The sequence below is a fragment of the Aquila chrysaetos genome, chromosome 4 (genome assembly GCF_900496995.4).
Source record: "Aquila chrysaetos chrysaetos chromosome 4, bAquChr1.4, whole genome shotgun sequence".
NCBI lineage: Eukaryota > Metazoa > Chordata > Aves > Accipitriformes > Accipitridae > Aquila > Aquila chrysaetos.
Genome location: NC_044007.1, coordinates 13,051,106 through 13,074,332, shown reverse-complemented (window position 1 = coordinate 13,074,332; position 23,227 = coordinate 13,051,106). Strand labels below are relative to the sequence as shown.

Genomic DNA, 23,227 nt, shown 5'->3' with positions numbered 1-23,227 from the left:
AGTAAAAAAAAAAAAATCATCTGTTTTACTAGGAAAGAAAAGAATTCTTAAGATCGTAAGATAAGTAAGATAACAGAAAGAAATTATGGCAGTTTTTAATAGCACTTAAGTTGCTCTGCATGGTAGCGTTAAATATACCACTGCTGTTACACTTTGCAAACCTTTTAGAAAACAATGTCAATTTGAGCTTCACAAAGAGAATTAAGCCATGGACAGACAGGCAGAAACACTAGGACTACTTCACTTTGGCTGTAACGAACTTTCCTCAGTATCTTAACTCAACCGAGCGTTATAAAAATATTTGTAAGCATGGAAGAAAAGTTAATTAAAAATGAAGGCGCTTCTGATGCTAAGAAAATTGATTTAGAGGGCAAGTTAAATCTACTGAAAGTCACAACATCAAGTGATCATTTTGGTTCACAAGACAACACATAAACCCACCCATCCTATACATCAAAGATGCTCTAGTATGAAGATCTCTCCACAACTCGCAATCCCAAAATGAAGACACCAGTGGCCAATTTAAACACTGGCTGTGCCCAAATTCTTTACACACAAAGCGCCTTCCAAACACATCCTCCCGCACACACTCTCAGACCTGAAAGTCTTAAACAGCCACAAGCACCTATTCCCAAAAAACTCAGGTTAAACAGCTTGGCTGCAAAGTACAAAGGCCCACACCTTACATAAATCAATGTATTAACAATAATTACAGGACATACCGGCACAGGCAGCAGAAGAGGAGGAGACCTCACCTGCTCAACTGCAATAGAATGTTGGGAGCAAACTGACAACATTCCGAGTTCCAAGCCCGTCAAGTTCCGTGGTAGAGTTCTGGTAGTTCTGGTAGAGTTCCGTGGCGGAACTCTACTACTGAAGGCAACTGCAGCCCAGCAGTTCTCACAAGGACACATCATATACACAGGGTAACGTAGGGAAGTCTCAGCCTAACCACTGAATACATTTAGCTCTTGCTGCAAGGAATAACAATACCTTTTTCTGTTGTCAAAAGGAGAAAGTCCCTAGCCAATATTATGCCATAGCACAAAGGCTTGCTAATAAGACTCATTTTAGTAGCTTTGCAAGGTGATGAAAAAAAGCCACTTACTTCGTTATAAGTTTGTCAAACAAAACAGATTGATTTGTAGTGGTGTAACGACTTTGTCGAAGTCTGCAGCTTCGGCGGACCTCCAAATCCCCATTTTCTTCATGGACTTGTTCTGCAGCTTTTGCATCAGCTCTGGTTTTCAGTGTTCTGGTGACTAAAACGCATTAATATATAAAATATTTTGAGACAGAAAATATGTTATTCCCTTTATTTCACTGTTGCTCTACTAAAATGTAAAAAAAATCTTCAGTGGATTGATTTTTTCTTTAAATACTGAATTAGAAGTTACTGTCATGACCACAGCACTCAATTTAAATTACTTATGTTTAAAATACCTACTTAAAAGCATGACTTGTATAGCAACTTTTTAATAGACTGGAAAGCCAATCTGATGAAAACAAACATGCAACTTTTGTTTCATGCAGGAGGCAAGTTTATTCCAGTTACTTCTTTCTGGAAAAGTGAAAACAAAAAATACCTCTCTCTAAGGTGTTTTTACTCCATTCGTGTAAAACTGTATCTAACAGTTGTTTTAAAAAATTGTTTATGTGGGATGTCTCTTCTTAAGATGCATGTTTTTAGTACGCTGTTTAAGCATGCATCACTTTCATTTTCTGCATCATGACACAAAAGCTCTAGAAGAGAAGAAATGCCTCAAGATAAACTCCCAAATATGAAAGAACTCGAATGCTTGCTTGCTTTAAAAAAAGATCTGCCCGGTATTTACCACACAGCATCCTTTGCCACGGGTTCGTTACTTGCACCATCATTAAACCAGTTGAGAGGTCAGTGAGAAAGTAGTAGATACATCACCGCATTAGTATAAACACAGCTATGATTTGATCTCATCATCACCAACTATAAAACTAAATTTGAGCTGACTAAATAACAATTTACATTGCGCAATTAGAATTTGAATTACTACACACAAAGTGCATTTCAGGCCCCTCCTGCATTCAGCCCATGACTGACAGAACACTGCCTGGAGCTAACAGATTTTCCCAGCTGCCAGCAAGTGGCCTCACCACACCAAGTCCGCTTGTGTACTCAGCACAGCAATTTAGTTCCAAGGTAAATCGTGGAACTTCAGTGACACCTTCCCCACCTCAGTGGGTTTGTGCATCTCATGACTGAATTACTTTTTAAGTCACATATATTACTATACTGCAATATTCCCTCCTATTTGCAAGAATGATTTTCAGTTAATTTGTGTCCTGCAGACTCCAGAAAATCCATGTCACGAAGAAACCCAAGCTAAGGACAGATTCTCTAGTGCCTAAGAGCAGGCTGGAATTCACACCGCGTTCTCCCCAAGCCTGAAAAGAATTAATAGCATATCTTTCTATTTGCACCTACTTCTCTTCATAAAACTCATAGGAAATTCACTATCTTTGAGATATCTATTCTCACAACTTCAGCTGATTTTGGCTGATGAATTCAGAATTTTTTGGGGCCAAGTTAAATAGACAGAGTGACCAAATGCAATCTTTCTCAGAAACCAGGCTAAAAAGGAATCCTAAGGAATCATCACTACTTACCTTCTTTATATTCCTCTTTTTTTTGGTCTGATTTTGGCTTTGCCAACTGCCTACATTAAGAAAGAGGGCAGAGGAAAGGAGGAAAAAATTATTGTATAGAAGTATTACATCATATCATATCATATTGCATTGTATAGTTCTCCCTCAAGACTTGGGAACTTCACCAAGTTTATAATGCAGTGCTCCACGTCATGCAAAGAAACACCTGGGGACCACAAGGAGTATTCAGATCCCAAGTCTGCTGTGTACCATATGCACACAGTTCTTTAAGGACAGACATTTCCTAACCTGCTAATCTTGAAGTCTCAGTAGGGCAAATAATATCTCAGTAACCAAAGTGGAGGAGAGATCTCAAAGGAGTTGGGAAAAGATGTACTTTTTTATACAAACAGAAGACTTCTACAATGAAGAGTGATTCTAGTTCTAAGATACTGGCACTGACACTAACATAATCTTATTCCCCTGCAGATTTTTAGCTGCAGATTTATCATGACATGACTCATTGTGCATGCTTTCACTTTTCCTTTTCATTCTATAAATTGAGCAGAGATTTAACACCTAGAAATACAATACCTCGTAAAGTGTCTTTGATTGACATTTTCACTTAATATTTCCATGCTTTTGCCAAAGCTAGAGTCTGAACAGGGCGGCATGTTTTTTCTCATTGATCTTAAACAGTGTCCATTGAAACATTCAATTTTGCCAGAGGAAAATTCCTAGGAAAAGAAGGAAATAAGAACATATTTATCTGAACCATGTATGTTGAGCTAAGAAGGAAATTCTGTCTCATTTAGGCAAGTTTATTCTTTAACTCTCCTGACTTGATAGTGGTGCAACTAACGGCAGGTAAGCCTTGAACGACTTCCGCACCAAGAAAGTAGCTCTCTGGAAAAAAAAAACAGCTTTCAAAGCTAAAGGTCCCCTCTGCCACGCTTTTCTCGTGGACAACTTGAGCTTAATATCCTTTGAAAAAACTATGGCGGCAAAGCCTTTCATATAAACTTAGTGTTTCATGAAAAAAAACCAAACCCTTTTATTTCAGAACTGGTTCAGAGGAGCAGTCAAGCTTGACCTTGAGTGTCCTGGGATTAAAATCTAGTTAGGAGAGTTTTTCTGCTATCTCTGTTCCATTTATAACCACATTCAGAGGGACACTAAAAGATTTCCTTCAGGAGGCGGCATTTATCCACAGGAAACCAAAGGGAACTAAAGATGCACTTTTCTTGTGGCTGTTGATCTTGTTCACATTGGTATTTCTGCAAGGAGGATGAGTACTATTCACTTTTTCTATATGAGGAAAGCTGTGATGACCATGAGAGGGGGCTTGTTCAGTTTACAACTCAAAGTTTCATTAAGAGTACGCCAAACTAAAACTCGCACTGAAAAGGGCAGAAAAACAACCAGATTCTTCTACTTCTTGACACTAACTTTACCAAGACATACTTCTATTAGCAGTTGACAGAGATGATGACAGAAGCGTGAAGAAGGTCGCTGCAGGAGGGCAATGATGCACATGCAAGGCCCCTGCAGGGCCACGCAGTGAGAGCTGTGGCCACCCACTGCTGAAGGGTCAAGCCCTGAGCCACAGAGCTGGGCAATAATTGTCCGACGGTCTTCTCTTCAGACAACCTTGAACAAGCCATCCCCAATGTTCCCCTGACAACTTCTCATGATAAGACAGGCCTTTTGACAAGGAGGATTTCAATCACCTTTCCTTTGCCGCTCGTCTTAAAGAGCACCTCCCTTCCTGCTGTCCTCCGGGCTGGTGAAGCCAGGCCTCACGAGATGCTCCGCATAGCTGGCTTTTGAATTGACGCATCGGGGATTAAACTCCTAAAGACATTTTCTGTTTCTTGGATCCAGGATAGATGGCTATAACAAGACCTAAAGCTTAACGAGAGGCAGTCTGGTCTGTCAGAGTCACCTTTAACATTTTTCCTCTCAAAGGTTTAAGAACAAAACCGTAACAGAAAGCCTTTCAACTTATTTTTAATTTGACAGAGCCCTAGGTTTATTCGAAGAAGGCAGGTTTTTGTGCACACTCACATACAGGAGTATATAGACTTCAACCAATACTTTCAGCATTTGTCACTGAGACAACTAGAAAAAAAAAACCCTAGACCAAGAAATAATGACGTTCTCTCACCTGCAAATGTACTCATAGTATTCCTACCGCTGGTACGACTATGGCTTATATATCGTCCTACAAAATCTACAGGCATGCCTGGGAACTACGTCTAATGTTAGGTTACATGATTAAAGGCTAATCTGCATCAACAAAAGGCAGCGGGGAAGCACCGGTGGGCAGAGGCACCCCAGTAACACAGCGCTGGGAGAGCAGCCCGGCCCCACTCCTGCCGACGCCATCGGTCAGCCCGAGGCCTGACTCCAGGGTGAGGGACCCCCCCCAGGGGCAGGAGAGGCCTGGGGGGTCACCTCACAGACCGAGTGAGGGCCTCCGCCTACAAGAGGACTCACGGCGGGACCCCCGTCTCCACAGCCTGTCCTGGCTTCTTATTTATTTAATGGCGTTTCTGCCCGTGTCCCGAGGCACGGAGCTCCGAGTGCCCATGACGGGAGAAGGGGCCGCACCTCCTCATGGCCTGCGCCATCGCTGACAGACACCGAGCCAGAGTAGCTGGCAAGTAGCTTAAGTTTTGGGAACCAGGTACTGGAAAGGCCACGAGTCTGGGCCAGATACAGGAGAGACCGGGGGGTCTGAGCCAAGGGCTGGGCTGGGCGACAGCTACTGGAGAGGCCATAGGTCCGGGCCAGGGACCCGTCTGTCTGCGCATGAGGTGACTGGGAGACCAGCCCATGCGGGGCCAGGTACTGGTCTGACTGAGCGTCTAAGGAGAGTTACAGTGGGATATACGTAGCACACACGTGCGTGTGCGTGAGCGCACACGTGAGGGCTCGACACCAGCAAACTGGGGGCCCAACACCCAACCATACAGGGATCAATGTTACATATACGCGTGCGTCTGTGCACGTGCGTGTGCACTAATGGGTTTTCATCCTGATCAGCCAGAAAGGGAAGAAGGATCAGGCCATTTGTACTGTTCATACAGCTACCACATTCAGCTATTCTGAACATACAGCACTTTCAAATAAGGACAACTTTTTAAGTAACAGGCTTTATTTCTAAATACATCATCACTTGTGAAATTAGACGCCAAAGTTGAGAGCAACTCTGGAAGATTTAGCTTGCTGAAACTCCAAGATACATGAATTATAACTGTCGCTTTGGCTACTTCTACTTCATTGATCTAGAAGTAAATATTCCTTGGGAGAAATCTTAAGGTTTGCCGTATCAGTTAAAAGATGACTGCAATAATGCACTTCACAAATCTCTGGGCCAAATCCCAGACTGAAAGAAGAACAAACACTTTGAGAATGTCAGCACAGATGTGAGAAAAAAGCCAGTATAGCAACCTGGGAGACCTTTCTGTGAAGTATTTCAAATTGTGAAAGCATTTCGTATTTTGTTACTTTTCTCATGCTATAGGAAGTGATTAGCAATTGTTTCTAAAAAGTCTTTCTAGAAAAACTGTGTTTAGCTACCAGGTATCTCTGAGAAAGTAACCCTTATGTTGAAGTACTATCAGAACACATAAATGTGCTTAGGCAACAAGGTCGTGAGCTCTGATGCTGAGGTCCCTACACAGACAACTCATGGAAGGCTTAGCCTGGAAAAGTGCCAGTTTCCACTCTGCCCAGACAAAAAGGGCACTCAAGAGCACAATACCCTCAAATACACATCACAAGACAACAATCTTGTTCAGCTTGGGGGATTACACCAGGGTTACAGACCTGCAGATACACAGCTTCCAAAGGGACAGTAGCCACTTTGGATCTGTCATGGAATTCCATGGGACTGGAAACTTGGAAGAGGATAAACCCATCAGATGCTGGTTTACCTTACGACTTTCTGCTGTATGGTCCTTAGTCTCTGTGGATAAAATAAGCTGAATAACTAGAGACAAACCGCTTGCTGATACCAGAAAAACTGCAAAAGCTGCTGCCACCACCAAGTCCTTGCACATCAACGAGTTAGGAGAGAGGCATGAGGACTTGAACACGCAGCTAGCACCAGCGCCATCATCTCTGTCATCTAGGGCACTTCTGCATTGTCTCTGCAGTTACAACACTCCAGCAGAGCCCAGCCATCCTGCAAAAGAGGTAAGAACGACTCCATGCCTCAAAGCATGAGAAAGGCCTGGAAAAAGGAGGAAAAAAAAAATAATAAAGAAACCAAAACAAAAAAGAACCTTACAGCCAACTTCATAATGAAGATTCTGCTTTGGTGTCAGTGAAATTTTACATTTAGCTTCCTCATTCCTGTTCTCCACACTGAGAACATGTGCCAGCTGTTTTATCTACCTAACTTTGCACTGCCTTCCCTCGGGTGCAACAGGCAGCTGAATTCCCTGTAGCCTCTGACAACCATTTCTAGTGTAGACTGCAAAAGCAAAGCAGTGATCTTTAAGCAGATTCCATGACTGTTTGCAAACTAAAAAAACCCAAACAACTCCCCCTGCCCCCCCCAAGGATTTCTTCCTTCCTAGCTCAGTAGCCTTGAAAAGAATGAAAAAAAAAATATTAACCCATACAACTGAAAATCCTGAAAGAGTTCTGCTGGAAGGAAACAGAGTCCACTACAAGCATCACTCGAAGGCAGGGCTCCCCTGAAGAGCAGACCACTTCAGAGTTGGATCTGGTCTGCCTTTATTTGTCATGGAAATGCAGGACACCCTGCAGAGAGGAGCCTGACTTGGAAAGAGCAGAGAAGAACTTTAGCTTTTGAAGGCCACATTAAAAACAATGAACTTCTTAAAGTGAAATGGTTCAGTTATTAAAGAAGCAACACTGAGATACAGATAGGGCAGACCACTTAACACTCTTTATAATCATGCAAGTTGTCTCTTTTCTACTAAAGTAGATTAAAATTATAAAAAGTTTAAAATTTTCATCATTTTAGGTTACAGACTTAAGTGCTTTAATTAAGTACAAATTAGTCCTGATTTCTAAACAGAGCTCTGTTTTTAAAGCATCTACAGTAGCACCTATATACGCTTGACAAAGGAGTATTTCACAGGCACTTCAGGCCAGCTAGAACGCACTCATAGGTCACATACATTTTATGCCAAGTGCTGTTTTTGATGCATTCTTCTCATCAAAACAGTGAGCACTCTCTCTGTGAGCGTTACCACAATTAAAGCTGTATTGGCTTTGTGTGGCAAGGTTTTGGTAGCAGGGGGGTTTACAGGGGTGGCTTCTGTAAGAAGCTGCTGGAAGCTTCCCGTGTCCGACAGAGCCAATACCAGCTGGCTCTAAGACGGACCCGCCACCGGCCAAGGCCGAGCCAATCAGCGATAGTGGTAACAGCTCTGTGATAACATTTTTAAGAAGGAAAAAAAACTTGCAGGACAGACAGAAACAGCAGCCTGAGGGAGGAGTGAGAACATGTGAGAGAAACAACCCTGCAGACCCCCAGGTCAGTGCAGAAGGAGGGGGAGGAGGTGCTCCAGGCGCCGGAGCAGAGATTCCCCTGCAGCCCGTGGGGAAGACCATGGTGAGGCAGGCTGTCCCCCTGCAGCCCAGGGAGGTCCATGGTGGAGCAGATCTCCACCTGCAGCCCGGGGAGGACCCCACGCCAGAGCAGGTGGGTTCCCGAAGGAGGCTGTGACCCCATGGGAAGCCCGCGCTGGAGCAGGCTCCTGTCAGGACCTGTGGCCCCATGGAGAGAGGAGCCCACGCTGGAGCAGGTTTTCTGGCAGGACTTGTGACCCCATGGGGGACCCACGTTGGAGCAGTGTGCTCCTGAAGGACTGCACCCCATGGAAGGGACCCACGCTGGAGCAGTTCATGAAGAACTGCAGCTCGTGGGAAGAACCCACGTTGGAGAAGTTCATGGAGGACTGTCTCCCGTGGGAGGGACCCCACGCTGGAGCAGGGGAAGAGTGTGATGAGTCCTGCCCCTAAGGAGGATGAAACAGCAGAAATAATGTGTGATGAACTGACCGTAAACCCCATTCCCTGTTCCCCTGTGCTGCTGCGGGGGGCAGGTAGAAAATCCAGGAGTGAAGTTGTGCCCGGGAAGAAGGGAGGGGTGGAGGGAAGGTGTTCTGAGATTTGGTTTTATTTCTCATTACCCTACTCTGGTTGATTGGCAATAAATTGAGTTAATCTTCCCAAGTTGAGTCTGTTTTGCCCATGATGGTAATTGGCAAGTGATCTCTCCTGTCCTTATCTCGACCCATGAGCCCTTTGTTATACTTTCACTCCCCTGTCCAGCTGAGGAGGGGGAGCGACAGAGTGGCTTTGGTGGGCACCTGGAGTTCAGCCAGGGTCTACCCACCACAAAAGCAAAGCAGTCTCTAACATCTTTTTAAGATAACTTTTTAGGTAACAAATTTAATCAAAGTAAGCGGGGAAGGGGAAATACAGATAACACCCCAAACCATACGGCGAGGTAGAAAGTTTACATTCACAGGGCTGCAGGCGACCCAGGGACTGTCTGTCACCGGTCCCCCGGACCAGAGGTTGTGCCGAGCCCCCCGTTAGCCGCAGGGTGACCAGAAACGGGTGGCGGGGCTGGGGGGGGGACCCGGCCGGCGACCCCGCCTGCTTCTTCACACGCGACAACGCGACCGACCGCAGCTGCAGGCGCTTACCCCAAATACTCTTCCCCCCCGCCACCACCATTTTTTCCTCCACGTGACCCCGCTCTCCGGTGCTTCCGCGCGGGGGCTCGGCTTTCCCCGCTCGCTCCCCCGCCGCCTCCCCAATAGCTCCCGAAGGCTCCCGGCCGGCACCAGCAGCCCCCGGCGACAGCTTCCCCCGCCGCGCAGCCACCGGGCTTCTCCCCGCCCCGCCGGGGTTTAAACCGGCCCGCCCCGCCCGGTACTCACGGCCTCATCGGCTCTCCCGCTCCTCCCGTGTCCCGCGGCCCTGGCGGCCCCGGAGCGCGTCCAGATGCGGTGGCTGCTGAGCGAGGGGGGCTCCAAGGAGATGAACTCGGAGCTGGAGTCCATGAGGTCGAAGGGGGGGCGGCGGCGGCTGCGGCCATCGTGGGCCGCCGGCTCGGGCGGGCGGGCGGCGCCGCTCCGCAAGACCACCATGGCGGAGCGCTCCGGGGCGGCGGCGGCGGCGGCGACTGGGGGACGCGCCGGCCCCGCACCCGCTGCTGCCGCCGCTGCAGCCCGCGCACCGCTCCGTCGCCGCCCTCCCGCCGGATCCCTCCGCCTCGCCGCCTTCCTGCCGTCCCTCCTCCTTCCTTCCGCCCGCCCCGAGGGCCCCGGCGGCTCCCCCGCCGCCCGCCCTCGCAGCGGGCCGGCGGCCCGCCCTCCGCCCCGCCCGCGCTCGCCCCGCCGCCGCTTTTCCCTCCGGCAGCTAGTCCCGGCCCGGGCAGCGGAGGGACACGTGCCGCGCTAGGGCAGTTCAAGAGTCTTGGCGCGTAAAAGTTGGAGCAGTTTGCCTTGCCGGCGCGGGATTGGCTCGGCGGCGTGCGCTGTGCCCGCCCCCTGCCGCCGCTTCCCGCCGGCAGGGGGCGGAGCCTCCGCGCTTGCCGGGAACGTCGCTTAAAGGAGCCGCTCTCCCGCGCGGCGGCGGCGGCGGCGGCGCGGCTCCTCGCCCCCCCCCCCCCCCCCCCCCCTTCCGCCCGCCTAGTCAGCCGCGCTTCCCCCACCCCCGGCACGCTACTCGCGGCGGTTCCCGGGTTAAAGCGCCTGAGGCGAGCCGGGATGGCGGTCCCGCCGCGCGGCCGCGTTTCCTCGGGGAAGGCGCAGCCGGCGGCTCCCGCCGCGCCCAGCACTTCCTGCGCCGCCCTCGCCCCCCCGCCGAGGCCGGCCATGGCCTACGAAGCGGCGGTGCCGCCCCGCCCCGCCTGCGCCTACACCAGCTGCTACTGGTAAGGGCCGCCGGGGGACGGGGACGGTGTGCGGGGCAGGCGGGAGCCGTGAGGCGGCCGACCTCCCCCCCCCCCCCCCCGCCGTGAGGCGCCGGGTCAGCGAGAGCCGTTAGCGGTGATCGGGCGCGGTGTCAGCCTGCGCCTGGGCTCGGAGGCCGGTCTTAAACAGGTGTGTGACCCGGAGAGGCTCTGGCCGCAAACGGAGCTGACGCTGGGCGGCTTCCCGGCAGGCATCGCCTCTCGGCTGGGTTCTGTTCTCTGGAAATGAAGTTGGGGAGGCGGGGGGCGGAAAATAATCAGTTCTTGTGTTTTACAGCGAAGAAAATGTTTGGAAGCTTTGTGACTACATCAGGAGTCAGCATCAATACCCTTTAGAAGAATTTTATGCTGTTTTCATATCCAACGATAGGAGGATGGTGAGTCAATGGGATGGGACCTGAATGCAGCTGTGGAGCGGTTCGGGCCTTCAGACCGCAGCCCCGTGTAGGTGAGACGTGGTCCCAGGCCTTTAGACCACAACCCAGCATAGGTGAGACATGGGCCCGGGCCTCTTAACCACAGTCCAACACGGCTATCCATGAGCTGTGCGATGTGGTCCCAGGCCTTTAGGCCACAGACTGACGTAGGTGGGACATGGTCCAAAACCCTCTTGTAGCTCGCTTTGGTTCAGAGGCGTGCAAACCACACCAGGTGAGATCTTTTAGTTATCTGGTGCATTCAGGACCATGAGAAGAGGCACGACGTCCCTGTGAGCTGTGGGGCTAATCCTTCCCTGTAATCTGTCAGTTTAGGAGACTGATTATATTATGTGGTCCGGAATAGTATCTCCACCTTCGTGCTCCTGAAAGGTAGAAGCTGGAGAAAATTTTCTGACTGCAGCACAGATGTAAGCTGATGAAGTGGATAAGTTAGCAAAGAACTAACCAGTTAACTTGAAATTAATCCATATTAGTCTGAAAGGTTTTATTCACTTAAGATTTATTCACTTAAATCTTTCAGATTCCACTCTGGAAGCAGAAATCAGGGCATGGAGATGAGCCTGTTGTCTGGGTAAAGGATTCTGTTCTCTCTCTCTCTCAGTAATTTCAAGTGCATGCTTCTGTAGTTGATAGCTGCAGGATCAGACATGGGTAGTGTCAGCCATCTTTACGGTAACAAACTGTTCCATCTGAACATAAACACTTTTTTACTGTGAGTGTGATGGAGCACTGGAGCAGGTTGCCCAGGAAGGTTGTGGAGTCTCCATCCTTGGAGATACTTAGAAGCTGTCTGGACACGGTCCTGGTCAGTTGGCCCTAGGTGTCCCTGCTTGAGCAGAGGGGTTGGACCAGGTGACCTGCAGATGTCCCTTCCAATCTCAACCATTCTGTAGTTTTCTAGTACTATTTACTATTCTTTTACAACAGATTTATGAAGAGCCTAAAGCTGGTGCTCCCTTTTACCATTTGTAGTAAATTAACAGCGAGACAGCCAGTAAAATCTACAGGTGACAAACCTTAACGTTGGTAAGAGTACATAACAGATTTGTGAAAATTATTATCTGGATATTGTTGAGGCTACCAGCTCTGTTGAATTTTAAGTAGATGTCTGTACTTGTAAGAAGTAGATGGACAAAAATATCCATGTAGGCCTGACAGAGGGTAGAAAAATATAAACGTTATACGTATTCAGTTGTCAGCAATTAAACAGGCCCATAAATGGCCGCTTTGGAGTGTCATTTGATCAATGAATGTAGTTCACTAATTGCCGCTACGGAATTCCTTTCAAATATGTATCGTTACAGAGTTCTTTCAGTTATCTGGCATGGAAAAACCTCTTATTTCTGTTTCTGAAATTCTGCAAAATAATCTGCAAACTTCTGAAGTTCTGTGATTTATGAATCATTTCTGAATCATTCATTCACTCCCAGAATATCATTGTATTTATGTACAAAAAAGGTTTAGTTTAAAAAGAGGTCCAAGTGTTATGATCTAAAAAGAAATAGGAAAGGCCACCACAGAATGTGGATTTCTCATAAAAATTCATGGACTGGAAGGTGTTTTTCCTTTGATGTTTCAGTGGATCGTAGGATATGTAAAGCTTGTAGTTAGTTTTTCTAATCCTCTGTAACAGATTCTTCTAAATATTGTGGCATGGAGTTGTATGTGTATATTGGTCTGGCAAAATAGCTTGCCCAAGATCTTTTTGATTCCAGTGCCTTTGTGGTTTCGTTTAATATTGAAAGTGTCAAAAGACAGTGCTTGAAACTTTTTTTGTGAGTGGATTTAATGTAAGCTTTAGTAAGCTGTTAGCAGTTACCTTCAATTTAATTTTGGAAAAGAGCAGTGTATGTACCTGGCACCTAACGTAAGTAACTCCAATTTCTGCAAACCTCCACCACGCCTATGTTTCTTACATGTTAAGAAATAAAACTGCACCTCAGAACCTAAGTGTCAAGATAAAGTAGTTAGCTTGAAAAAGTGTGATACAGTACCCACAGGTGTTTTTTCGAAGCTTCAAAAGCTACAAGAATTTGTCTGACTCTTATGGTCCTCTTGATCTGAGCTGTTCGCTGCTTTTTCAGTTGCATGCTGTTTTTTCAGCTGCTTCTGGCAGCTAAACACTCGGCACTCAAATTCACAGACCATGTTAGTGCAACAGGTACAACATCTCATATTAAAAAAGATTACTAGATAATTTTGATGTTAACCTATCGTCATATATTGTTGTGAGCTTTTATTTAGGACTGGGTCTAAGCCAAAAATGCTTACCCCACTCAACTTTTGTGGTTTGGTGTGGGATATGAAAGAGATGTGCTGTTTTCTTAGGAGCAGCGTACACTTCAGTTTAGCTGTCTAAGCTTAAATCAAAGGAGGCTGCAAAGGAATGGGGAGATCACCAAGGTTTCTTCAAAAGCACAATGGGTGAGACAGGCATTAGGAAATCTCTCTCCTGGTGCCAAAAATGTTACAGGCTTAACCTCTTGAAGGCCAGAAAGCAGGATTTAGAGGAAGGGTTCTGTAGCTTCTGCTTTTAGGAAGCATTTTTTTTTTGCCCCTCCCTTTGCCAGTTTCTCATTAACAGCTGTTTAACTAATGGTAATTACCCTTCTTCCCAGGACTACCATGTTATTCTACTTCATGTTTCCAGTGGGAAGCAGAACTTCATTTATGATCTTGACACAGTGTTGCCGTTTCCGTGTCCTTTTGACTTGTACAGTGTGGAGGCCTTTAGGTTGGATGACAGCCTTCGTCCAGAATTTCACAGGTGACGATGTAAAAGATAAAGACCATGAAAGTTATTTAATGAAATTGAAGTTCTCTTTGTCAATGCGTAGTGACAGAATTTTTTTGCTATACACCAGTAAAATAAACACACTGCATTATTTTTCTAAAGCTCTTTACCTTAGTCATAAAAAGCCCTTTTCTTTCCTACTGTAGTTTCTTGTTAACCAGTTAACTGCTTGGCATGATATTGCTGATTTTTGTATTTAATGAAATTAATACTCCTTGATGGGAGGAAGGGGCTCTTGTTCTAAGTAACTAATGCAGTGTTGTATACATGCATCTTTTGATGCAATTTTGCATTATTTAGGAAAATCAGAATGATTCGAGCAGATTTGTACTTGAAGACGTTTGCTTCAGACAGATCTCATATGAAGGATGCAAATGGGAAATGGCAGAAACCTCCCCCTTCATACCCTTGCATTGAAACTGCAGGTAAGCTGGCGGAGCTCCTTTTTCCTGCTTAGAGTGTTGAATGACATAGTCCAAGATGCACACAAGAAATAAATATGCTTCCATAACGTGTCTGGAAGCACATTCAGCTAGCTTATTATTTCATATGGGAAAAAAATAGAGCTATGAAGCATTTGGCACTTCCTTTTCTGAACATGTAAAGTCTAGCATGCCTCCTGGCATTTACCGTTATCAAACATTAATTACTGATCTTCATAAACTGAGCAGAGATCGAGAGGTAAGTAATACTGTTCTCTCGTTACTGCAGGGAACTGAAGCAAAGAGGCCAAATAATTTGCTTAGGGCCACAAAAGTGAATTTTTAACACACTGTTTATATCACACTTTAGCTGGCAGGTCCCATCCTGCCAGAGCAGGTTATTTTGACAGGAGGAAGTTTTTCAGGCTCTGCTCAGTGTGCTGGGTTTGCCTTCATGAGATGTTTGAGGTTTTTCTACCAGGTGAATGGACCCGAGGGCACTTTAAGGCAAACTGGCAAGTCAGCAAATTTTTCCCCAAGCCTTTAAGCCTCTTTAAGTGATCGTCTAGGTAATAGCCTCTGGGCCAAGCAGAGAAGTAAAGACTTGCCATCTCTTCTATTCTGTAGAACCGCTTAAACCACTCTTATCACACAGCATTTCAGCTTATTCTAATCATGTGCTTGGCAAGCTGGCTAACATTCACCATGTGTTTGTTTGTTCTTTCATTTTCTTCCCAGATGGAGAAAAGTGTGGTGAAGTCTTGCTTTGAAAGAGTTTTCATGTTATTGCTCCGCATGTTTGGTTTTGTTGCTTTTTTAATAAGGCAGTACTGCTATGTATTTACATTGGAGAAGGCAGGGTCAAAGAAACATGTTGTGTGTTTAGGTCCAGGTTTATTGTGGGTTTAAGTTTCTGGGAAGTTAATTCTCAATCTCTGCTTTGGCTTCTAAGGAAGTTTGGTGTTTCACGCTAGAGTAGAAATGAATTATGAATGTGGGCAGGAGCACAGATGTGGTCTTCATTGTGAAGCTTTAGGTGTTTTCTAGACAATCCAGGTTATGAAGCACCTTAAATTGTATGTCTTGGTCCTTATCTCCAATAAAGCTTTATGCAAAGGTAGTGTAGTGAGTGGAGAATGCCCGAGCTGCAATTCACGGTTCACTGTTAGCTGGAGCCCCCTAGGAGCTAAGGACTTTTTGCCTGTGGAAACGTTATTGTTGTGATAGTTGAGAGCTGATGAAAGTGTGAGGAATATAGATCAGGCCAGACCAGGAAGGTGAAAAAATTATACTCAAAAGAGTAGAAAACATTACTTGTGGATAGTAAGTTACAGAATGACTCAGTTGCAGATGTGTACATGTACCTCCAGCTACAGTGAATGACTCCATAGCTGCAAACCCTGTAACTCTCCCCTTACCTGTCTTGCTTGGCCAAGCTTTACCTTACTGATGAGCAGCAGCCACATGGTCTCAACCAACCTCCAGATTGTCTCTGTGATGTTGGTAGTTAGTGAAAGATACATAGATCTTCATTCCTCTTATGCTTTATTTCTTTGCTCTGTACCTTGCCATGCTGAAAGAAACATCCATAGGTCATCCAGTCCAACACCTGCTCAAAACAGGGATTCCTTAGGGCTCTGTCCAGTCTAGTCTTGAACATCTCCAGGGATGGAGATCCCACCACCTTTCTAGGCAATCTGTTCCAATATTTGACCACTGTCATGGTAAAAATAAAAAATAAAAAAATCCTAGTATGTAACCAGAATTTCCCATGTTCCAGCTTGCTTTTTTTGCTTCTTGTCCTGTTGTCAGGCTCCTCCAAGAAGGCTCTGGCTCCATCTTCTTTCTGTCCTCTGATCAGGTAGGTGTAGACAGCAGAAAGGTCTCCCCTTCGTCTTGTCTGTTTAAGACTGAACAAGCCCAGTTCTCTCAGCCTCTCCTTGAATATCATGTTCTCTTGCCCCAAACAACTTGATGTTCCTCTTCTGGGCTCACTCCAGTATGTCAGTGTTCTGGGTTTTGGTGGGGTTTTTTTGGTTGTTTTTTTTTGGTTGTTTGCTTTTTTTTATCCTGAGGAGCTCCAAACTGGACACAGTATTCCAGCTTTGTGCTGGTGTGCTCTGGTCTCCTGGTCAGTTGGCTGAATGTTGTGGATCAAATAAACTGGTTACCCTGCACCCACTGAAGGTGGAAGGTCATTCACTAGGTATCTTCAAGATCTGGGTCAGAAAAGGAATAGATTGTATCAGATCTAGGATGTCTAGTTCAAGTTGTCTTTCCTTCAGTACCAGTTTCTCCAGCTTTATTTTTTTGTCTTCCCTGTATTCACTTAAGATATAATGATGCCGTGCTTCAACGTACACAGTGCTGTAAGTCAGTGAGGAGTCTGGGTTTAACTGTTGTGGAACAAGCATGTGCTTTAACTTTTAGCTGAATCTAAGTGCTGTGCTTCAGTGATGCAGTTCTGTAGGTGAGCACCTGCAGGCCAACATACAGGTTTAGAAAGCATTGCTGTCAACAAGTGGAACTGGCAATTTTCTTCTAGAGACCGGTAAAGTAATGTCTCAGCACAGTTTTATCAGGCATAAAAGCACCTTATTTTAAACTTGATGGAAAACTGGGTGGCAGACCTTTTGTTATCATAAAAGAGCCTAGGGTATTAATGTTCAAGTCCATGCCAAATTCCATTGCAGATAACTGTTTTCTCCCTGCCGTTTCACTTAGATAGAGTGCTCTGCTTTCCATGTTAATTTGTGTTTGCATAAGATTAAATTGCTTATGTATTTCATGTTAGAGGTGACTGCAGTGTAATGGCTGACAGAACTGACCACATACTATTTTAGTATCAATTTATTTGAGGCACATTTAGATCAGAGCATTATTGTTATAATAATAATAATTGTTATTCTTTTGCTGTCTTTTAGAGTAGCCAAATTCCTAAGTTCTTGAGAAGATGATTACAAAATCATACAAGGACTTTATGTTACTTCTCTTTGCTGTATGTCTTCTTTGATGTTAAACAAATGCTTGAAGACTGAAAAAATACAATAAAAATGTGTCAGTCTTTCTTTTTAATGTATGAGCATTGTGATGTTGAAAAGAAATGTGCCCATGAACTCTTGGTATTTAAAGATAATCGGCACTCCAGTACTATTGTATTGATACAATTTGCTATGTGTTAAAGCATATTAGTTATATTTATATACACTGCTCTTCTTATCCCACTTGGTTTTAAAGCTTTTAGTAAACTTAAAAAGACAAGAATGTTTGCTCTTGGTACTAAAATATTGCCTCTTCCAGAGCAGAGCAGCTGTTAAGCCTGAATATAGCACTTTGGAAAAGGAAATTCTGTAGTATCGAAGTCAGATGTAAGCTAAATAGGACCATTGGTAGGACAATGTAATTTCCCAATGTGGAGCTAGGACAGGATACTGGGCAGTGATCCTTTTTTATGAAGTATACCAGGAAATGTTTAATGACCATGAAATTCCTTTTGGAATTGAATCGAGGAATCTCTGTCAGTAACCAATTAAGCTTTTTTTTTTTTCCTACTACTAACTCAAAAGGAGTAATTCTTAAACTGTATTTGTGCTGCTCATGGGGTTGCAAAATAAACCTTCTAAAATAAGCTTATCTTGAGTCATAAATTCCAGTCCATGCTTAAAAAAAATTGAAGCTGGAACTAGGTGATTTTTTTTTTTTAAAAGAACCGTAGCATTATTTTTTTAAAAAACAAACAATCCCAAACCAACCAACTAAACAAAAAAACCTCAAGCTCCTCAATATCTCATCAGAACTCATGTGCTAAGGGTTAGCCTTTTGCAACTGGCCTGCTCTAGCCATTTCCCAGAGCTAGGCCCCTACGTTTCTTATTGGCATTGCTCTGGCCTCTGTTCTGCTCTGCTGCCGTGCATGCCAAGAGAAGCTGGCTAACCGAACTGGGTGCACGGTGCTTTCTCATCCAGCCCTATCCTCAAAGCAGCTCTGTTGGAATAAGCATACCTGAGCTGCAGCAGATTCCCCTGGTCCTACCTGGTTGCCAGTGGCCTCCCATTGAAGGAAAACAGGGGTGAGTCTGGTATTCTGTTCAAATAATAAAAATGAAGAAGATACAATTTGGGACACAGATTCATCATTCTGGGGCTGGCAAGCCCAGGCTGAGGTTTTCTTTTAAGTCTTCTCTCCACAAATTAATGAGGTCTGATTCTGCTTAGTTTGAATCCTGATGAGATCAGCCCTCCTTACTACAAGCCTGTGTAAGAATCACAGCTTGCACAGTGCATTTCAAAATTACTCAGAACAGATGGTCTTATGGCTTATATACAACTGTTAGCATCAGCTCTAACACTGAAAAGCATTGGTTTGAATTTCAGTTTTCCCTAGGTGTTTGGTAGCATACTGGCAGGATTGATTTGTAAAGGCTTTTTGGTTCTTTGTATTATTATTAAAATCCCTGGTAGTCATAAATGATGGGGTTTTACTTGTTTGGTTTTTTTGGTTTTGAAGAGCACGAGTAGGACAGCTGAGAAATTCTGGAGGCGCTGTGTATGACACATCTATGTAACAGGCGAGCTACTAGACAGAGGCCAGGCAGATGTCTGCAGTTTCTTTCTGTATCTTGTTTCTGAGATGGTGGTAGGATCCTAGTGAAAGCAAAAAAGAAGCACTGATACAGATACAAGTAGCTCATACGCACTTCATGGCAACTTCTGCTCCTCTCATGTGAGAATAAAACTCCAGTCTGTCAAGTTAGGTCCTTACTTCATGAGCTTTTGTGGAAGTAAAGAATCAAGTCGGGATAGACCCAATAAAAGTACATCTAAGGATAGAAGTATTTAAATTCTGCAAGTGGCTTATTGAAATTACACCTCATTCTGGGAAAGATAGTTTAAGGTGACCAGCTTTGTTTTACACCCAGATGGACTAGGATGGTTTGCACAGTCCGTTAAGTCTCAGCTGTGGGGACGGCACCCTCCAGCTGAGTGTGGTAACGGCCTTTTTGACTCTGCCTGCAACAACACTTCTCTCCCTGCTGAGGCAAGGGAGGGGGATCTGAAGAGAGCTGTAAACACCTACGCAAGTCTCTGAAGAGCCCATCATTCTAAGTATTTTAGGTGCCCCCAAGGTTAGGCAGCAGCAGAGCTGATCTTGGAGGCTTTGTTTCAGACTTGCTCACCTCCAGCAGCCCTTGGGCAGCTGTCATTATGCAGAGTCAGTCCAAGGTCTGTGAGCCAAGCTGAGGCTTGGCTGAAACATTGCTTTCTAACTACTGTTGGCAGAAGCCACAAGTATCATGGCTAACAATGCCATCTGATAGCGCATGGCCTTTTATTTCGTCCCTGCTCGTGGCGAAAGTGTCAGACTTGATTAAAAAAATAAAATTATGCAAGAATCCCAGAATGCACCAGCTAGGTCTCATTGAGAGTGTGTGTGCGCAACAAAGTGGGTTTGGTCAAAGAGGAAGGTTAGCTCAGAGCATGCACAAATGCAAGCTAGTATAATAGCCACAACACCTGAGGAGGACTACAAGTGTAATTTTAAAAAAATTAATTCTGCTGCTCCTGACCTTGTATAAATATTATATAAAGCATGCTCCTCCTTGATTTGTGGATATATCCTCTTTCTTTGTCAACTGTAGCATCCAGATGTCTCTCTTGTAAATTCTGCTGTTTGTGAGTCTTCATCTGCTTCAGAAGAAGAACGTTGTGGTGTTCTCATGCATTTTTTGCAGAGCTGTCTCCTAAAGCTGCAAGGTCTAACATAACATGCATGGCATTCAGATACAGCACATGAGTAAGAAGAGTGGCATAGAGAGACTGTTAACCTCCTCAATTGAATAAAACGGGAAAGGTCTCACTATGTTTCTTCCTATGGATAGCTCTCATACTGCTTCAGTGCCATCTACTGACGGGTTCTTAGACCATCCGCTCTTCACAGGAATGTTCTTGTTTGCTTTGTTAGAACAATTTTTCATTTCATTAAGCTTCTCTGATGGACTGTGCTATGCTCTGCCACAATCCTTCTGAATTTAAGAGAATATTTCACTTCCTCCAGACATTGTGACAGCAACTTCCAAGTTGCTAACAACAGCAGCTGTGTTTGTAAGTCTACTGGAACAATCCCCTTTGGGCTTCTTCACCATTCACAGAACAGTTTTATGAAATTATTCTGCTATGCTCAGTGCACATAAAGTAGGGGATTATTTATCTTTCAAATCTTAAACTATATGAAGAATCACATTAATTTTAAAACAAAAGTATCTGGGAGGAAAAGACAAGTTGGGAATTGGAAAACAGGCTTACCAGTCTACCAGCAAGCAAGAGCTGTTATCCACTACTAATTGTTCTTGCGCTACAACAGCAAATTGCTGGGCTTGTGCTATTTTAAATCCCCACATGGTCAGGCAGAAGTTGGCCCTGTTCTGCCAGACTCACTTCAGCGGTAGGAGGATGCTTGGCTGAACATAAGGATTTTCAACATGCAGAGCCCAAACAGGTTAACAAGAAAAGAGTTTGGGGCCACACCTCGGAAGTGGTGAGAGCTGGGATTAGGCAAATCATAAAGCTGTGTCTTACTGTAGATGTGGTGCAAATAGAGGGCTTCAGGGGCTGGATTATGGCTGGGACTCCTGGGTCTGGGATTCCCAAACATTGTCTTCCCTTCCTCGCTTACGCTGTCCATAATGGTAAGCCTAATTACACAAGCTTTTTGCAGCTGAAGCAAATTCCATCCTATGGATTTTCTAATCCATTCATTAGAGCCTACTCTTGTTTCGTTCTTAATCCTTAAATGCGCACATGAATCATCCATGTTAAAATAAATACTTAAATAAAGCAGGAAAGCTATAACAGTAAATCCAATGGCTCTCCTACTCTGTTCTTTAAACTCATTCTCTTCCAGTTTTCTTTTAATGGGCATTTAAAAAGATTATTTGCGCATATCGTCAGTGAGAACATAAAACAACAAGCCCACGGATGTTTGCAGTCAGAGCTGAATAGGCTGAGGAATCGGAAACCTCTGATCAGCATGGGTCTGAGTCAGCAAAGCTTGTACTAGGCCAGCTCCAGAAAAAGGATGTATAAGGCACCTAAAGCCAAAACTGCACACCAGCACTTTGCACTGAGCTCACTGGGATCCGCAAACAGGACAGAATAGTTTCTCCCTCTCCTGCGGGAGTCAGAGCAGATGAAACTCCTGGCAAAAAGCAGTCATGCTTTCTTTTCTCTTGAAACTATGGCAGTTAACCTTTTCCCCCTCTGACTTCATTCGGTGGTTCAGGATTCAAAAAAAAGTGTTTTCCCCCAGCCAAGGTTTGTGCCCTTCTTTGCCTGAGCATCCCTCTAGGCTATGGGCTGGGTTACATCAGATATTTCCTCCGGTCTGCATATTCTGGCCTTGCAGTGAGCCGGTGTACAGCAAGGACAGAGTTCAGGGCTGGAGGGAAAGCAAATACAGAGCAAATACTGTAGTCTGGGGAGTAACAAACGGTAGGTTTGCTGAGGTGCTGATCACTTCTGAGAGACACTAAGCAACTTCCAATTCTGACTGCTGCTTTGATCCAGTTCCTCTGTAGTCAGTGCAAAAGTTGACTCAGTTGACTTTGGTTCAGAACTTAATGGGGGAATAATATCTCCCCTGCTTTTGAGTAATCAGATTGGTGTGAATGCAGGAAGACTACAAGCACCTGTGGCATTGCAGTTCTCTGTTGGTTGTTATTTGCACTCCAGTTCTCTGACGCTACTTGACCCTTCTAGGCTGCCGTTGCAGGCAAAAATCGTACTCTTTCCTGTGCATACTGGTTTCTAATGACTAAGGATGCTTACTGATCTAGTGATGTGATTATTGCCATGGGCAGAGAGAGGGATCGGGGCAAAAGCAACATTTCATAGACTGGAAATAGATGTTTTCGTAGCACCATACAATTTGCAGAATCTTGCTCGACTGCTGCTCAGCAAGTGTGCTATGAACTCGTCGCTATTTTGAACTGAACTATCAAAGAGGGTTTTTCAGGCATTTTCTTGATAGATGTATACGTGTGCTACAGAAGCTGCATCAGGAACTTAAATATTTCCCTTTTCTGGTCCTTTTTCAGACTCCAAGATGAACTTGGATGAATTCATCAGTATGAATCCCAAAGTGGGATGGGGCTCAGTATTCCCCCTTCCAGACTTTGTGCATCGATTTGGCAGACAGACTGATTACAGCTATTCTTTGGAAGGACAGTGAAGTGAACAAAGGTCTCCCCGCTTCTGTTTTGAGTGGGTGTGGTTTGTTTTGCTGCTCTTACATTGTATTTATGGTTTACATTTCTGTACATGGAATAAGTATTTGGGCAAATAGAATACCCGATCAGAAATATCATGAACTGAATAAAAACTTTTATTTTGATTATGTAAGAATGAACTTGGTTTTTAATATGTCAAATCAAATGCAGACATCCCACCGTAAGCATATTACTTTTCCATCTACTGTGCCCAAATTGAAAAGAGCATTTACATGCTGTCAGAACAGCTTTGGGAAAAATATATGCATAAAATACTGAACAATGTAGCTCAAATTGTTAAATGTCACCACATTGTAGAAGTGAGATACAGTATATTTTCTTTAAGCTATAATTTGTATCACTTACATAAACAGATAGTGCATCTCAGTTTAGTCACTAACTTTATCAGTTAGGCTTATTTAGCAGAAGCCTGAAGGCCAGACCCACAAAGGGAACATAGATTTAGTATTACAGTCTTGAACTCCCAAGCACTATGTAAAACCAGGTATCTTGGTTTCTGTGCTGTACAAGGGGAGAATTAAATGCCTGCCATTTCAGTTAAACTGTTCTAGTGCTCACAGCTGCTGGAAGATGCAGTTGCTTTTACTTCTTAGGCTGGCTGCGCATTCTTACCTTCCCCATGTGCTTGCACTTGGCATTTGTCTGGCCCCATGGTAATCCAGGGTAGGAAGCTAAACCAACAGAAAGAAG

The 23,227-nt window shown here is 44.8% G+C and overlaps 2 protein-coding genes across 12 annotated transcripts in view; one reads left to right on the top strand and one right to left on the bottom strand.

The window, feature by feature from the left end:
• ATAD2 (ATPase family AAA domain containing 2) overlaps positions 1–9,922 on the bottom strand; it is a 39,156-nt gene extending 29,234 nt beyond the window's left edge. For 2 of the 5 annotated variants that reach the window (XM_030012586.2, XM_030012584.2), the window contains exons 1-4: positions 9,561–9,921; positions 3,220–3,362; positions 2,647–2,696; positions 1,109–1,262 (exon numbers count right to left, since the gene is read on the bottom strand). In XM_030012586.2, the coding sequence (XP_029868446.1) occupies positions 1,109–1,262; positions 2,647–2,696; positions 3,220–3,362; positions 9,561–9,770 (557 nt within the window). In that variant the 5' untranslated portion in view covers positions 9,771–9,921. Of the gene's footprint in view, positions 1–1,108; positions 1,263–2,646; positions 2,697–3,219; positions 3,363–4,355; positions 4,942–6,922; positions 7,154–9,560 lie in introns of those variants that run through there. The other 3 variants (XM_030012590.2, XM_041122983.1, XM_030012589.2) reach the window with 3 other exon arrangements.
• A 191-nt stretch (positions 9,923–10,113) lies between these two features.
• NTAQ1 (N-terminal glutamine amidase 1) lies at positions 10,114–22,644 on the top strand. 7 transcript variants are annotated; one of them, XM_041122986.1, is made up of 7 exons: positions 10,114–10,558; positions 10,875–10,974; positions 11,558–11,608; positions 13,366–13,461; positions 13,656–13,804; positions 14,132–14,256; positions 22,346–22,644. In XM_041122986.1, the coding sequence occupies exons 1-7, from the start codon at positions 10,392–10,394 to the stop codon at positions 22,477–22,479; spliced, it is 822 nt and encodes a 273-aa protein (XP_040978920.1). In that variant the 5' UTR covers positions 10,114–10,391; the 3' UTR covers positions 22,480–22,644. The 7 variants fall into 7 exon arrangements, with proteins under 7 accessions (XP_040978920.1, XP_029868453.1, XP_029868452.1 ...); XM_041122984.1 differs by lacking the exon at positions 10,114–10,558 and adding an exon at positions 10,587–10,727; XM_041122985.1 differs by lacking the exon at positions 10,114–10,558 and adding an exon at positions 10,587–10,788.
• The last annotated feature ends 583 nt before the right edge of the window (positions 22,645–23,227 follow it).